At 57.5% G+C, this 16469-nt stretch overlaps 2 protein-coding genes across 7 annotated transcripts; one reads left to right on the top strand and one right to left on the bottom strand.

The window, feature by feature from the left end:
* Nucleotides 1-167: 167 nt before the first annotated feature.
* On the bottom strand, nt 168-13428 carry GEMIN7 (gem nuclear organelle associated protein 7). 6 transcript variants are annotated; one of them, XM_046681650.1, is made up of 3 exons: nt 5579-5814; nt 4960-5113; nt 168-2447 (listed from the first exon to the last, which is right to left on the bottom strand). In XM_046681650.1, the coding sequence occupies exons 1-3, from the start codon at nt 5735-5737 to the stop codon at nt 2044-2046; spliced, it is 717 nt and encodes a 238-aa protein (XP_046537606.1). In that variant the 5' UTR covers nt 5738-5814; the 3' UTR covers nt 168-2043. The 6 variants fall into 6 exon arrangements, with proteins under 6 accessions (XP_046537606.1, XP_046537607.1, XP_046537611.1 ...); XM_046681651.1 differs by having other exon boundaries at nt 5570-5814; XM_046681655.1 differs by lacking the exons at nt 4960-5113; nt 5579-5814 and adding an exon at nt 13305-13428.
* Nucleotides 11260-16437, top strand: ZNF296 (zinc finger protein 296). The gene is made up of 3 exons (XM_046681649.1): nt 11260-13045; nt 13265-13414; nt 15368-16437. The coding sequence occupies exons 1-3, from the start codon at nt 12748-12750 to the stop codon at nt 16333-16335; spliced, it is 1416 nt and encodes a 471-aa protein (XP_046537605.1). The 5' UTR covers nt 11260-12747; the 3' UTR covers nt 16336-16437.
* The last annotated feature ends 32 nt before the right edge of the window (nt 16438-16469 follow it).

The following is a 16469-nucleotide window of genomic DNA, read 5'->3' on the forward strand; positions in this document are numbered from 1 at the left end:
AGCCCCACGCGCGCCTGCTCGTTCGCAGCCGCACTTTCGTCAAGGGCCGGCGAGCCCGTCGCGTACTAAGAAGAGCAGAAAATCAATTTAAGCCATCTTCAGGTAGAGCTGCTCGCAGGTTGTTGGAGGAGGGGACAAAAGTGAGAAACAGCCACGAGAAAAAGGAACGTGGGCAGCGAATCTGCAGGACCGGAACTGCAGAGCATGAGGGGCGGGGCGAGGTGGACGCCGTCTCCCAGAGCAGCGCGCAGGCGCGAACCCGAGCCGCCCCCACCCCGCCTCCCCCCTCCATCTGGATAACTGATGTTCTCGCTCGCACACATTCGTCACGAGCTCAGGCAATGGAGAGGGGAGTGGAGTTGACAGAAATAAAAACATCTCGTTGGCGTTGGCTGGGCTAGCCCAACTGGTAAGGAGAGAGGCAAAGGGATGGAGAACTTAAAAGGAAAGACGATAGGAGCTATGATGAACGGCGATGGACGCTGACAGAGGGATCCTCTGCCTGGAGGGGAAGCCTCTGCCCCCTTGCTATTATTCTCTAGCCTTCCATTTGCAGACTGCAGTTTCATCAATAGTTCTCTGTATTTGGATAGCGTTGCATAAATATAACTTAAATTTAAAAACTAAAATAAATATGAGCCCATGAGTATCAGAGCCTTGATCAAAAACAAAAAAGTGGGAGAAGGAAGAACTTCCCAAAGCAAGAGACGAATCTGCCCACCTAAATACCGGGCGATGGAGCAGGTAGATGGCCCAGCTGGGAGCGAACCAGCACGAGCTCGAGCCCCGCCCCTAGGGGCTCACTTCAATCGCTTAATATTCGCCTCCGCACTTTCGCCAGCCTTTCCCAACCCTTCGGTCAATTTGGGTGGGGAAAGGCGGGGCTAAAACCAAAAAAAGGGGACCTGGGGAGGAGCCAGTGACGTAGTTGCCAAGGCAACTTGACAGCTTTGCCCGGCACTCGCGTGAGGTGGCGAAGTGAAGCTGAGGCTCTCCGCTTGCCCCATTCAACATCGGCCGCCGCACTTTCGCCACTGAAGACGGACGAAGTCAGTCTCCTCTATACTCAATGGGAGCATCACTTCCATTCCGAAGTAGATGGGACTATAAAGGGGCAGACGTTACTTTGAAGCGAATCTGCGGAAAGACTACCAGTGGCGGGATAACGGACGCGAGTGACACTTATCCATCCACTGGAGCGAGATGGAGAAAGCGTGAAGCTTCACCCTGACCCCGAATGCCCAGCCTCGTCTCTGTGTGGTCCCGGCGCAGGGTCCGACCCTTCCCGCACGGGCAGGGTGGCTGACCCTCGGTCTCTGGTGTGCGGGCCACACCGCCCAGACACCGGGGAGTGGGGGGAGCGCGACAGTGTCACCCAGCGCCAGCCACGCCCCTCGCAGTGTACCGCCCCCCACCCGAGAAAGAAAGCGAGTCCAGGTCTCCTAAGCCGGCATTCCGGTCCCGGGGACGAAAGGCGATCCGCTCCCGGCGCCTTTATCCGAGTTCCTCCCAGCCCCTTGACGTGTCCTCCCCTTCTTGGCCCAGCTCCACCGATCCAGCCCTCGGATAGCCACCCTTCCACCCGCTAAATCTGGCTCGGTCCCTGAGTGGTACACTTAAAAGAACAACAGGAGGCGAATTTTTTTGGGAGTATTGGTTCTTTGGCAGGAGGGGAGTATTGGGGAGCATCTTCAGGGTGGCTGAACTTTGCAACTTCCTTAATCAACAATTAACCACTCTGCCATTTGCCTTCCCGCAGTCCCCCTCCGCCTCCCCAGTCCTCAGGGTTTGGCATGAGGCCCATGTTTCTGTCCAGTTTAGAGTTCTGTGAGGTAGAGCTTCCCTTTCAACACGATCTGGAGCTCCTGGGGTTGCAGAATTTTACTGACTAGACCCTGGAGGATCCAAGAAACCGGTTGCTTGGAGCTTGGTTCAAAATGCTGAAGGAGTTCAGAACTCTATGGGGCCTGTTGTTCTGGGCTCAGGATCATTCGGAGGCCCGGGACATTGTGGCTAGGCCCAAGGCAGAACATAATAATGTCTTTAGGGCTTGAAGGTGTATGCAATGATGTCGCTACACCGGAGCAGCGCCTCAGCCTGCACACCTATCGGAGTCTGCAGCTGCGACACGTAGAAGTTGGCCACGTCCAGGTCAGTGGCTCCGAAGTGGGCAGTCACATGCACGCCCTCATGCAATGTGAAGCTCACCTGGCGACCCACCATGGCCAGCAGGCTGCGGAGGTAGCGTTCCCGAAGGGCGGCTCGGGCCCGCTGTTCCTGGGATTCCTGGGATTCTGGAACTCCGGGAGACTCTGGGATTCCAGGAACCTCTGGCTTCAAGGGGGCCCTGCGTCCATCAGGGGCAAAGCCTCGGCTCCAGCCATCAGGGCCCCGGGGGAGGCGGAGCACAGGCACAGGAATGGTCAGTGGAGTCTGCATAGTCCTGGCTGTCGGGCGAAGAGCAGGGAGCCATTACACGGGGGGTGGAGAGGCAGGAGGGAGGACTGGGTGCAGAGGCTGGTCTACCGCATCTCAGCTTAACCCTCCTGAAACCCGACTCCTGATTCCGCCTCCTAAAATCCGCGCCACCCCTCACCAGGGACTTCTGACTGCTTTCATCACAGCTTTTTCCCCTGACAATAAACATGTGCTGAAAGAACGAACCCCAGCCTCCTCTCTCACACGCTGCCTATCCAATCCATCGAGAAATGCCAGCTTCCAGATAATTCCTAATCACACAGGGGCCAGCTTGAAAGGGCTCCCACTGGCCAAATCAGAACGGTTGAACATGAAACTAATGATAGTTATAGATGGAATAAAATAGAAATCCACGAGTCCACACTAATTATAAATAAATAAGTGAATAAATAAGGGGAGAAGGAAAATTCTTCCTTACAGAATGGCAGCTAAAACCATCAAAGGATGCTAAAACTTGTGGCTGAAGGTTGGATGAGGCCCAGGAGACCTACATAGTCTTAAAGTGCCCCTCGCGAGATACATTCGTTGTGAAGAGTAAAGAGTAACTATGGTGGAGAAACCTGGCGGACACGGCCTTAACTTAGGCACCAAAGCCACCACGGGCAGGAAAGGGACAGACGGACACCAATACCTCCTGATGGGAGGCACTGAGGACAGGGCACTGTTTCTGTGGTATGCCCACCCAAAACGGATTACCTGATGCTAATCATGAGGTAACTCAAATTGAGGGACATTCTGCAAAAAAATTAGCCTGAGTTCTTCAAAAATATCAAAGTCGTGAAAGACAGAGAAAGGCTCGGGGCGGGGGGGGGGGGGGGGGCGGGAAATATATATATTTATTCATTCACGACCTGACACTCCTCACTCTCCACTGCCAACATCTTGGTCCAGCCACATCACCTCCTGCCTGGACTATGGAGTCCGCTCCTTCCTGGGCCACTGGTTGCACCTTCACCCCGCCATCAGTCTGTCCCCATCCACAGCCGGAGCACCTGGTCCCACCTGAGTCAGATCACGTCTCTCTTGTACCCAGAGCCCTCTCTGGCTTCCATCTCCCTCAGACCCAAAGGCAGAGTCCTTGGCACAGCCGTCAAGACCCCGCACGCTGCTCTCTGCGCCCCGCCCACACTGGCCTCCTTGCTGTTCCTCAGGCACGCCTGGCACGGCCCCACCTCAGGCCCTTGAATTTGAGGTCCCCTCAGTCTCTATCTCCTTTCCCCCTCCCCTGACCGCCCTGTCTTAACTCCCCCTCATCTCCCTCCACCCCCTCGGCTGGCCTCATCATTCTTTGCAGCACGCGCCACTCCCAGACATGATACTGTATATTTATGGTTCTGCTCATGGGCTTTCTGCCCTGCAGGATGGCTGCTCCCCATGGGCAGCGACCTTGCTTTTCTCACTGCTGCATCCCCAGCTCCTGGAACACTGAGTGGCACACAGACCAGGCTCCGTAAATACGGTTCCTGCTCTCCCTGCTGGTGGAGATTGAGCTCCTAGGCCTGCTGAGCTGCGTGACCTCAAGCGAGAGCCAGTTTCCTCTTCCACTGTATGGAGAAATGCCACCAACTGCCACCTCTGCTTGTTATCAGGATTCATCAGGCTCATGAAGGACAAGGCCTGGGCCGTACTAGGTTCTCCATAACGTTAGCTACAGTTATTAATTTTAGTATTGCTGTGTGACCTGCGGTAAGTTGCTTAACTGGTCTGGGCCTTGGTTTCCTTATCTGTAAAATGGGGATGATATGAGAACCCACCTGACAGGGTTCTCATGGGGACTAAATGATCTAACAAATTGACAGTGTTTAGCATAGGCCTGGAACATAGTCAGCGCCACTGCCGTGATGTTGACGGCATTCGGGAAACACTGGCTTTGTGGGTAGGAGAAGAGAAGGAAGTTTCAGGAAGCTGCGCCCCTCCCCGGGGCTCAGGCCCCTCCTCTCTAAAGGGATTAACTGAAATGACTGGCAAGTATCAGGTACCCAGCATCACTGGGGCCACTCTCAGCGTGGAAGGGACTGAGACTGTCCTTGTTCTCATCACGCCCTTTCTGTGCCTGCAGCTTCCCCGTGAGCAGCTTGCTAGAAAGGACCTCGCAGGCAGATGGGCCCAGGCTGCAGACCGGAGGCTCTGGCCTTGACACTACTGACATCTGGGGCTGGATCATCCTTTGTCGCGGTGTGGGGGCTGTCCTGTGTAGAGGTGGAGGGTTTTCGCAGTGTCCCTGGCCTCCCCCTACAGACACCGGGAGCGCCCCCCACCCCCACCCCAAGTTATGACACGCAAAGATGTCCCTGTGGGTGAACACTACGGGAGAAGCATTATATCTCGACAAAGCCATTTTTTTTTTTTAAAAAAAAAGCTCTCCATATATTGCCACGTGTCCCCTGGGGGACAAAATAATATTGTCTCTGGTTGAAACCCACTGATGCGGACAAACAGGGGGAGGGAAGGTAAAGACGGCTGCTGAACACGTCAACATACTCACAACCTCACCGACCCCTCGAAGGGCAGTTTGACGACATCCAAGAACACTGTCAACGCACAGGTCACTCAGCCCATCGAGAGCCCGGGGCCGGAGACTCTGGGAGGCCCGCCTTCTGCACCTTCTGAATTCCATACCACGTGTTTGTATAACCTTTCCAAAAGCATTTTTAAATTCTAATTTTAAAAAGGAAGGGGTATATTGTAACGCTTCCATGCCCCTAACCCACTCCCAAAACCTCTTTCTGTCCCCAGCCCAGACCTTTCCCAGCCCCCTATTAGGAGCTGCCAGGTCCTCCCAATGGGACGCCACCACTGGTGGCCCAGATCGAATCCTTATCAGCAGAGGCCAGCGAATTTCTTCTGTGAAGGGCCTGATGGTAAATGTTTTAGGCTTCACGTGCCACAGGGTCTGTGTCACAACGACCCAACTCTGCCATCGGGGCAGGAAAGCAGCCAGACAATACGGAGTCAGTGAACGCGGCCGCACTCCGATAAAACCTTACTTGCTGGGACACTGACGTTTGAATTGTATATAATTTTACACGCCACACACATTTTTTTAAAGTTTTCCAACCACTTACAAATCTAAACCCCTCTCTTAGCTCACGTGTCATACAAGAACAGGTGGCGGGGCCCCAGCTCCCCCCGGGCAGAGAGGATGGGGGCGAGGGCCGGCAGAGCAGGTGGGCCCCAGCCCTCCCAGATCCACTACGAAGGATCTGGGCAGGTCGACTCCACGAGCAGCCCCTCGGCTCCGGTTCCTCATCTGTGACATGAAGCATAAACAGGCTCCTAGGGCATCAGTATCCAAAGGATCTTTTCAGACACCATGTCTCCTCAGAGAAGAGAAACAATAGAAAGAATAAACAAATGGGACTACATCAGACTAAAGAGCTTCTTCAAGGCAGGCGAAAACAGGATTGAAACAAAAAAACCCACTAATTGGGAAAAAATATTTACAAGTTATATATCCAACAAAGGGTTAATCTTCATAATATATAGAGAACTCACACAGCTCAACTACAAAAAATCAAACAACCCGATCAAAAAGTGGGCAGGGGACATGAACAGACATTTCTCCAAAGAAGATATACGGATGGCCAACAGGCACATGAACAGATGCTCATCATCACTGATCATCAGGGAAATGCAAATCAAAACTACACTAAGATATCACCTTACACCTGTCAGAATGGCAAAAATAGCCAAAACCAAGAGTGACAAATGTTGGAGAGGTTGTGGAGAAAAAGGAACCCTCATACACTGTTGGTGGGAATGCAAACTGGTGCAGCCACTATGGAAAACCATATGGAGAGTTCTCAAAAAATTAAAAATAGAAATACCTTATGACCCAGCCATCCCACTACTGGGTATCTACCCAAAGAATTTGAAATCAGCAATTCCAAAAGTCCTGTGCACACCTATGTTCATTGCAGCATTATTGACAATAGCCAAGACGTGGAAGCAACCTAAGTGCCCAGCAACGGATGATTGGATAAAGAAGATGTGGTGTATATGTACAATGGAATACTACTCAGCCATAAAAAAGGACAAAATTGTCCCATTCACAACAACATGGATGGACCTTGAGGGTATTATGTTTTGGTTTTGTTTTTTGTTTTAAAGATTTTATTTTTTCCTTTTTCTCCCCAAAGCCCCCTGGTACATAGTTGTATATTCTTCGCTGTCGATCCTTCTAGTTGTGGCATGTGGGACGCTGCCTCAGCGTGGCTCGACGAGCAGTGCGAAGTCCGCGCCCAGGATTCGAACCAACGAAACACTGGGCCGCCTGCAGCGGAGCGCACAAACTTAACCGCTCAGCCACGGGGCCAGCCCCGAGGGTATTATGTTAAGTGAAATAAGCCAGATGGAGAAAGAGGAACTTTGTATGACTCCACTCATAGGTGGAAGTTAAACATGTAGACAAAGAGAACAGATTAGCGGTTACCAGGGGAAAAGGGGCGTGTGGGGAGGGCACAGAGAGTGAAGTGGTCAACCTACAACATGACTGACAATAATGTACAACTGAAGTTTCACACGGTTGTAAACTATCATAATCTTAATAATAAAAAAAAAAGGCTCCTACGGTTGTGGAGAGGATCTTTCTGGGGAGGCTGGTGATACACAGGCAAAGGACATCCCACAATGCTCTGGACTCCTCACTCTGTCTCCTACCCACATCCAAACCATCAGCAAAGCTTGCCAGCTCCACCTTCAAAAACATATCCAGGGGCCGGCCTGCTGGCACAGCGGTTAAGTGCGCACATTCCGCTTCAGCGGCCCGGGGTTTGCCAGTTCGGATCCCGGGTGCAGACATGGCACTGCTCATCAGGCCATGCTGTGACAGGCGTCCCACATATAAAGTAGAGGAAGATGGGCACACATGTTAGCTCAGGGCCAGTCTTCCTCAGCAAAAAGAGGAGGATTGGCAGCAGATGTTAACTCAGGGGTAATCTTCCTCAAAATAAAAATAAAACAAAAAAAGAAAAAAACAAAACAAAACAAAAACACACCCAGGATCCAGTGACTTCCCATCACCCCCACTCTGCCCCCTCCTCGGTCCAGCCACCATCACCTCCCATCTGGACTATTGCAGTCACCTCTCCACTGGGCTCCCGGCCTCTACCTTCACCCCACATCAGCTATTGGAGGGCTCCCATGAGAACTAAGTCCGATCACATCCCTCCTCAGCTCAGAGCCCTCCCACGGCTCCCACCTCACCCAGTAAAAGGTAAAGTCCTCCCAATGGCTACGAGGACCTATCACCTCTATGACCTCATCTCCTAGCCCTCTACCCTTTGCTCACTGTTGCAAGTCCTTGAACATGCCAAGCACACTCCTGCCCCAGGGCCTTTGCACTACTGTTCTCATGGCCTGTTACCTTCTTCCACATGGGAGACATATATATATTTCTAGACACATGCGTCACCTTCCTCCCTCACTCCACTCAGGGAGGAAAATAGGAGCCTTTCACTTGCATTATCTTTTCTTCATAGCACAATCCCCTCCCGACAGTATGTCCTGACTTGTTCATCTCTGTCCAGTCTGTTCTGCCACAGAACGTAGAGCTTTGTGAGAAGGGCCATGTCTGATCTCTTCACAGCTCCACCCCCAGCCCCACTTAGGGCCTGACCAACAGGGGGACTCAGGGAAGATTTGTTGAAGGAACAGAAAGATCCACCCCTCCACATTATCCGTGTGCCTGCTCGCTGCTGGCCCACACTGGGCGGTGCTGGGGACACAGCTGTGAGTGAAACTGCTGGGCCCTGTCCTCATGGGCTCACAGTGCCGACCCAGAGTGGGCAGGGCTGGAAGGAAGGAGCTCGCAGGCCTCAGGAGCCCGGAGGGGATGCCTGGCCCAGCCTAGGGGGCAAGGGGTCTTTTCCAGGAAGGGCGCTTCGGGAAGATCTCTCTGATAAGTGACATTGAGCACAGACCTAAATGAAATGACGAATTGGGGGACGAGCATTCCAGTGAGGGGGAACAGCGGATGCAAAGCCCATGCAAGGGTGAGTCTGAGGCATAGCAAGGAGGCCAGTGTGGAGGCGGGGGCAAAGAGAGAAGGGCCTGGAGGGCCGTGGTGAGAATTTAGACCTCTACTCTGGGACAGATGGGAGCCGTGGGAGGTTCTGAGCAGAGGAGGGACAGGACCCGACTTTGGTTTTCACAGGATCGCTCTGCCTGCTGCACAGAGAGTGGATTGTGGGGGACAAACAGAGAAGCAGGGAGCCAGCAAGGAAGCCACTGTGGTGGTCCTGGTGGAAGATGGCGGTGCCTGGGACAGGGTGGGGGCAGCAGGGGTGGGGAGACTAGGGTTGAAGGGTTTCGAGGGTGAGACCCCTCACAGTTTGCGGATGGACTGAAGGAAACAGCAGAGCCAAGGAAAGACTCCCAGGGTTTTGCCTGACGGGGAGGACCACAGAGACCAGGATTAAGGGATACACACATTTTCTAACTTCTCTGACCACTGCACTCCAAGCTTAGCCATCAGTCATCAGCCCCCAGGGCTTTCCCCCAACATAGGTTAACCTTCAAGTGTTTTAAGAGAAACACCCTAGTCTTTGGGGTTATTACTTAATTAAGGACTGATGGAATTAAGCAAGTGGCCACAGAATTAAGTCGATGGATAAAACAAAATTAAGGGTGGGTCAGTGCAGGGCCTGGTTTTCCTGATTAGGGGAAAAAAAACAAACAGGGAGTTGGTGGCCCCAGCGCAAGCTCCATTTTCCAGAAGAGGAAGCTGGAGCGGGGAGATGCCAAATCATGTACCGGGTTTAAGCCGACAAGTGGCAGGAAAAGGGAGCGAACCCAGGGCGGTACGACAGCAGAGCCAAGGCCATCCCTCCTGCCCTATGTGGAAGGGCAGATTTATTCCAGCCAGCAGAGGGGAGCCCTGGCAGGTCTGGGAGCCCAGGTGCGACCTGATGGGAAGCTGGTTGGAGAAAAGTCACAGAGAGTGTGCCCAAGAAAGGCAGGCACCGTCCATTCTCCCTGGTGACCTGGCCCCAGAGCCCTTTATCCCTTTCAGAATCCGGGCCAAGGATTTCCTGCCTGCCCGCCGGTGTCAGGAGAAACATCCAAACCCATCCCCCACTACTTGAAAAACTAATTAACTCAAGAGCCCATCGCTTTGGTCAATGGCAGGGGCAGGAGCGGAAGGGACTGCCCTGCTTGAGGCCTCAGTGCTCACTGTCAAGAAAATGGGCCGGATCAGCAAAGTGGGCCAACATTTAGCTGACCCTTCAGTGACCCGGGGAGGGAACCAGCTGAGCGGCCAGGTTAAGGGGAAGACCCCAGACCTAATTAACCAAGATCCTGACCCGTCCACACCCCATCCACACCCCGCCCAAGGGTGGCTCCCATCTGGATGCAAATTAGTTAAATGGGGCCTCCCGAGAGGGTCAGGACCCCAGCACAGATCCCTCCCCTCCCCTCCCCTCCCCTCCGCCCCGCCGGCCGGTCAGTCTCCTCTCCATGCCCCCTGGCCGCCCATCACTCTCCTTTTCTTATACTAAGCAGGTCCTCCCGGCCCCCAGGCGTCCACTCCCCGATCCGCCCAGGGCTGGACCCTCTTCCCAACTCCCGGCTCCGATTAGGTTCCACCCCAGGAAAGGCGGGAGTCTGAGGATGGATGCCCTGATTACTGTTATTACCGCCGTCGCTATTATTTTCCCGACGGGGAGGATTCCGCGCCATCACCCGCCCCCCCTTCCCCCGACCCGCGGCGTCGGGATGTCCCCGGTGCGGCCGCTCGGGGACCAGAACCTGCCTCTTCCCGCCACTCCCGGCCCTGCAGACGGGCGGGCGTCCCGGGCCGGGGCCGGGGAGCAGGGACGCGCCGGCCACCCGCCGCCACCACCCCGCACTCACCGAGCTCCGCGGCGGCTGACGCCCCACTTCCGCCGGTGCCACCGCTGCAGAGGGCCGGCCGGGCCGCGAGCCGCCGAGCCTGGGTTCCGCCCGCGCCGCCGCCGCCCCACGTGGTCGCGGGCGGGCTCGCAGGCTCGGAAGCCGGCACGGGCCCGGGCACCACCCCGCCGGTGGCTGGGCCGGGCGCTTTGATGGGATCCAGCAGTGTGCGAGGTGGGGGGCATCCGGGATGCCCATTTTACGGAAGGAGAAATTGAGGCTCAGAGAGGGGAGGACTTCCGCCCGGCTGAGCGAAGGGCAGAGCGTGGTCTCAGCATCCCCATCCCCCTACTCGTGCACACGCCTACCCCTCACGTCCACCCCGAGCCCCACGTTCCCTGGCTGAAACCCCGAGATCGTGCTCTCAGCAGCCACGCACGAGGACGAAGCCTTGGAGAGAAGCAGCCGGGATGGACCAGAGGCGGTGGGTTGGTCCTGCAGCCCCATTCTACAAAGCAGGAAGCTGAGGCCCTGCAAGGCAGATCGGCGGGCCTGAGATGCTGTGGAACCTCTGCTCTGGGCACAGACAGAATTCGCTTCTTCCGCACAGTTTCACTAAGGGAGGGGCGTTGTGGGCCTCTGCTTCCCGGCTAGATCCCCAAGGCCTCGTGCCTGGCACACAGGCCCTCTGCAAATATCCACGGAAAGAGTGCGCATCACAGGAGCGCCCTACATATTTGTTGACTGGACTATGAACCAATAGGGGCGCTCCCTGGGAACAAGATGGACTGGGCTCCTGTGCTCTCAGAATCTTCACTCTAGGGGGGCTGAAGGGGCAGGATGGGGTGTCCATGAGTGAGCACATCAACAGGATCCTTCAAGGCTCCATGAGGGATCTAAAAGGGATAAAATACGGGCAAGGGGATGGCGGGTGGCAGGGTTGGGGGAGCTTTTTTAAGTGGGTGCTCAGAGGAGGTGACAGAGAAGAAGATGCCACCTCAGGTAACAGGTGGGGAAACGGAGGCTCTGGAGGGAGCTGGAGATAGATGGAGGTGGTGGAGGGTAAATTGTAAGGCCGTCCACAGGGTGGGGCACTGTAGATCCGGTGGTCAGGGAGGTCCCCTGCTCTGACGAGGACAATTGGGCAGAGACCTTGAATAACAATATGAGGACCCTGGGGCCTGGGGCAGCACTGCAGGAGATTAGCATGTGAAACTGACACCGGGCTGCGCTGGGGACACGTGGGGGAGGCTGGACCCTGGCCCTGACCTCAGGGGGCTTGTGGGGTGTGTGTGTGTGTGTGTTGGGGGGAGGAGGGGTGGAAGGAGAGGACAGTCAACAAGCAGCTCTCTATCACGATGTGGTCGGTGCCAGGAAGAGAGAAAACTTGTTAAGGGTTGGAGGGTGGGGCAGGGTGTCGATGCCACTTCAAACGGCGACCAGCGAGAGATGCTTTGAGGAGGGAAGTTCAAGGAGGCCCTAGCGGAGGGAGCTAAGACAGCTGGCTATTCCGTTTTAAGGGCGATTCCAGGTCTAGGAGCGGAGTGTGTGGGATGGCAACCCTCCGTGCAAACTCCCCGCCCCTTAAAGTGGTCAAAAGACCCTCTTGGATCTGACCCTGTTTTCTCGCAGAACTCAGTCACCCACCCCTGTACTCCCCCACCTTTTTATTCTTGAATACACACGCTGGCTGGCTGACTCCTCAGCTCCTGCAGGTGGCAAATCCACCATGCCCTTCCCGGGCATGGGGAGAAAATTGAGCTCCCTCTCCCCCACCAGTAACCCTGTCCCTTTAGAACCGTGCTTAGCTTTATTTTGCTCCGTGGCATTTATCCTGGAAGACAGTCTGTATTTACATAGTTATCTCGTGGAGCATCCGTCTCCCTGAAAGAATAAACTGCCTCAGGCCAGGGATTACTGTTTTCATCCCTGCGGTATCCTCAGTGGTTTGAATAGAACCCGGCACACAGTAGGCGCTCAATAAATGTTTGCCCAGTGACTTTGTATTGGAATGCATTTAAGAGAATAGTCCCGATTGCTCTTAGGCGCCCAGTTAGAAACGTGGCCCCTACCATTTTCTCGCTCGGGGGTGTGTGTGGGCACCCTGTGCCTCAGTTCCACCAGCCCGAACGCAGGATCAGGAACAGCTGCTTCAACGCGTGCTTGTGTAACCGCGGCATCGTTAAGGTTTGGTCACTAAGCCAAACGCAGTGGGCACAGCCTTGATTGAGTTTGGCTGCCGGCGGGGCCCCTACGGGGCCTCGCGTCCTCTCCCGTCAGGCCCCGCCCCCGGTGGGCGGAGCCACGGGCCGGCCCGGCACGTGTAAGAGTTCGCGGCGAGTCGCCGCAGTCACTCACCTGAGCGCCTGGGTCTGAGCGCGCACGGCCCGCGCGTCCTCCGCCCGCCAGCCCGCCAGCCCGCCCGGCCCGTGACCCATGTCCCGCCGCAAGGCCGGCTGCACGCCCCGCCGAGTGGACCCCGCGCCCGCCGCCACCCCAGGCGACGAGATGGAGATGCCAGACCTCGTCATCGAAGTGAAGCCTGAGCCAGACGCGCGGCCCCTACAAGCCCCGAGGCTGGGGCCCTTCTCCCCGAAGGAAGTGCCCGTGCCTGGGCGGTTCGAGGGCGAGCCCCGCCACTCCCTCGGCCCCGGGCCCGCCGGGGGCCCCCTCCACGCCCTCGGCGCGCGGAACCCGTGGGCGCTGTGGACGCCGCTGATGCCGAACTCTCCCGGTGAGCGCCCCCTGCCCATGCCCCGGGCCCCTCCGACCTCCCCCTTCCCTCTCGCGTGGGACCCCTTCCTCCGGGCACCGACCCCCGGCCTGCCTTATTTCCCAGGCCGGGTCCTGGCCTTCAGCCCCTTTTCTGACCTGCGGGTTTCCCCTCTCCCTCGGAACCCCCAGCCCCCATTCTGGCCCCACCCCACGCTCACCACCCGCTTCCTCCCTGCAGACCGCCAGCCCTGGACCGACAAACACCCAGATCTGTTGACCTGCGGCCGCTGCCGGCAGACCTTCCCGCTGGAGGCCATCACCGCTTTCATGGACCACAAGAAGCTGGGCTGTCAGCTCCTCAGAGACCCTAGCCCCTGCCAGGGCTCAGGTGAGTCCGGTCGGGATGCGGTCCCCCTCTGGAGTTAAAGGGCCCGGCTTCCTGTGGGCACAGGGGCTGAGCTGGACAGGCGGGGCAGTGAGAGCCACTTCCCCTTTCTCGCTCCCCGTCGGGTGCAGCCTAGGCGTGGCCAGGGCCTGCCCTGTCCTAGGGCTGGGACTAGTAGTGGTGAGGGTGGGGGGGGGGGGCAGCGGGGGCTGGGCAGGGAAGGAGGGCCGCCCATAGGGTGTGGCCAGCCCCAGAAGACTGGTCTGGGGATTTGCCACACACACACCCCCCCAATCTGGTTTCACTTCTCCTTCCCCTTGGCCAGAAATAACTGGCCAGGTGGCTGGACCAGTGTGGCAGTAGGGGGGACCTCAACGGAGGAGGGCAGCGGCCTGGGGGAGGGGGAGCGGAGGCCAGCTGGAAGGGGGCATTGGCGACCCTCTCCTACCTCTCGATCACTTCTGGTTGAGGTGCTGGTGCGTTTGCTCAGAGCCAGGGAAGGGGGCCTCCCTCCCTGATGGAATCTCCCAGGCCTGCATGCCGGGAAGCCCCTGGTGTGAGGCAGGTCCTGGGTGTCCGGACACCTGGGTTTCTCTTGGGAGGGAATTAAACCGTTCGCATGCTGCTAGGCTCATGGTCAGCTTTCGGTTAGTGTCGGCTGTGTGGCTCATCCAAACCGACGAATTTCTAGCCCCTGGCCCCTGTGCTCCTGGGACTTTTGAGAAATGGAATTATGTGGAGGGCTGGGCCTGGGGGAGGGTCCCGTGGGGGGAGGGAGGAGGAGCTGTGATTGAATTAGCTGTGGAGTTGGAGCAGGGAGGGTGGCCGGTCCCGTGAGGGAGGGGCTGTGATGGAATTACTGGAACCCAACACTCGGAGATGGGGATGCTTAGTCTTGGAGAACTGTGGGTGGCTCAGCCCCTTGGCTCAGCTAAGGTTTCCTGAGGGCTTACGTGGACCTGAACTCCCAGCTGTTGTGCATTCGAGGTCACAACCACCCTAAAAGAGAGAGGACCCCTAGGATCCCCATAGCCTAGCAAATGAGGAAACTGAGGCTCAGAGAGGGCTATTTCTTGCTCAAGGTCACACAGCTAGGGAGCAGGAGGGCCAGTTCTAAGTCAGGCCGGGCTGACCCTCTCCACCTCCCACCTGTGCTCTTGACCCTGGGCTTTGCAGCAGGAAAGCCACCCCCATCCTGTCTCGCCTTGAAGAAATAAAGGCAAGTGGATCAAGGAAGTCCCTGACGGACAGCACCTAGAGGGTCCAGAGAAAACCTCCAGTTTGGAGGGCTCTCAGGGTGGGGTCCTAGCTTACTACCCCTATCTAGACCTTGCTCCTGTCTTCTGTAAGATAGGGAAAAGATCATGCGTGGAACCCCTGAGCTTGGGGCCCCGGCACAGAAACCCACTCAGTAATCAAGAGCTGTTTTTATTATCAAACCAACAATCTTTTTGTGAAAACCTGTGTCTTCCCACTCCCTGGGTTTCTGGATTGAAACCCCGGCCTCACCCCTTGCAAGCTGTGTGACCTTGGGGAAGTGCACCTGGCTCAGTTTTCCCATCTGGAAAATGGAGGTCTTCTTTCCTGCCTCCGAGGAGAGCTGTGAGTGGGCTGAGGCGGGGCCCAGCCTGGCACACTGAATTTGGTCCCCTCTTCCACAAGGCCCCGACATACAGCAGCGCTCCCCCGTCCCTCACTCGGCTTTAACTTTTCCTTAAAGATCTGCAAGCACACAGAGAGAATCCTCGTGGCCTCATCCCCCACTCCACAGACCTTCCCTGCTTCTCGTCCTCCCACCCGCCTCTCTGACACCAGAGGGCTTCGCCTGTGTGCCCGCTCTGTGCTCTCGGCCCCTGGAATGGAGCCTTTCCCACGGGGCGGCCAGCTGGCAGCTGGGCACTGCGAGGGCTGACTGTTGGCCGTGCCGCTGACACCTGCTTCTTCTCTTCCCTGCAGACGGCAAGGACCTGGAGGCCCTGAACTGCCTCCGCTGCGGCAGACAGTTCACGGGCGCCTGGAAACTGCTGCACCACGCCCAGTGGGACCACGGCCTGTCCATCTACCAGACGGAACCCGAGTCCCCCGAGGCCCCGCTGCTGGGCCTGGCCGAGGTGGCCGCGGCCGTGTCGGCAGTGGCAGGGCCGGAAGCCGAGGCCAAGGGCCCACGGGTGAGCAGCCTCGGCCGGCGGAGCCCCACCTGCCCCGTGTGCACCAAGACCCTCAGCTCCTTCAGCAACCTCAAGGTGCACATGCGCTCTCACACGGGCGAGCGGCCCTATGCCTGCGACCAGTGTCCTTACGCCTGTGCCCAGAGCAGCAAGCTCAACCGCCACAAGAAGACCCACCGGCAGCTGCAGCCCCAGAGCCCCTGCACGGACGAGGGCAGCCAGGAGCCTGCCGCCCCTCCAGAGCCCGCTGCCCACGCCGCCGCCCCGGCCAGCACCCTCCCGTGCAGCGGCGGGGAGGGCGCTGGGGCCGCCGCGACGGCAGGGGTCCAGGAGCCAGGGGCGCCTGGTGGCGGGGCTCAGGCAGGTCCTGGGGGCGACGGTTGGGGAGCCAGCACCGAGGAGCGGAGAACTGACCCCAGCAAGAGCCAGAAGGCGTCGCCCAAGAAGGCACCCAAGCCCGTGGGCAAGAGCCGCGGGCCGGGCGGCAGCTGCGAGTTCTGCGGGAAGCACTTCACCAACAGCAGCAACCTGACCGTGCACCGGCGCTCACACACCGGCGAGCGGCCCTACACCTGCGAGCTCTGCTCCTACGCCTGCGCGCAGAGCAGCAAGCTCAACCGCCACCGCCGCATGCACGGCCTGGGCCCCGGCGGGCCCCGCTTCGAGTGCCCCCACTGCTGCGTGCCCTTCGGCCTGCGCGCCACCCTGGACAAGCACCTGCGGCAGAAGCACCCCGAGGTGGCCGGGGAGGCCTGAGCAGCGGGAGGGCCCTCTGCTGCCCCCGGTGCCGCTGTTCCTGTCGCTTGGGTTGACCTTGTCCTTCCCTCTGCTTCAAGTAAAGCCGCCCCCCTAGTTACACACGGTTGGTTTGGACTCTGGCTTTCTCGGGG

Source organism: Equus quagga, chromosome 13 (genome assembly GCF_021613505.1).
Source record: "Equus quagga isolate Etosha38 chromosome 13, UCLA_HA_Equagga_1.0, whole genome shotgun sequence".
Classification (NCBI taxonomy): domain Eukaryota; kingdom Metazoa; phylum Chordata; class Mammalia; order Perissodactyla; family Equidae; genus Equus; species Equus quagga.

What these genes read in the sequence shown, in the direction of transcription:
- GEMIN7 (XM_046681650.1), bottom strand. Translation starts at nt 5,737, where the DNA reads ATGTCACAGATGAGGAACCGGAGCCGAGGGGCTGCTCGTGGAGTCGAC. An exon ending in GGGCCCCGCCACCTGTTCTT is followed by an intron (nt 5,114 to 5,578) that starts GTATGACACGTG and finishes GCTTTTGGAAAG; the next exon opens with GTTATACAAACACGTGGTAT. An exon ending in AGGGGTCGGTGAGGTTGTGA is followed by an intron (nt 2,448 to 4,959) that starts GTATGTTGACGT and finishes TTCGCCCGACAG; the next exon opens with CCAGGACTATGCAGACTCCA.
- ZNF296 (XM_046681649.1), top strand. Translation starts at nt 12,748, where the DNA reads ATGTCCCGCCGCAAGGCCGGCTGCACGCCCCGCCGAGTGGACCCCGCG. An exon ending in GCTGATGCCGAACTCTCCCG is followed by an intron (nt 13,046 to 13,264) that starts GTGAGCGCCCCC and finishes TCCTCCCTGCAG; the next exon opens with ACCGCCAGCCCTGGACCGAC. An exon ending in TAGCCCCTGCCAGGGCTCAG is followed by an intron (nt 13,415 to 15,367) that starts GTGAGTCCGGTC and finishes TCTTCCCTGCAG; the next exon opens with ACGGCAAGGACCTGGAGGCC.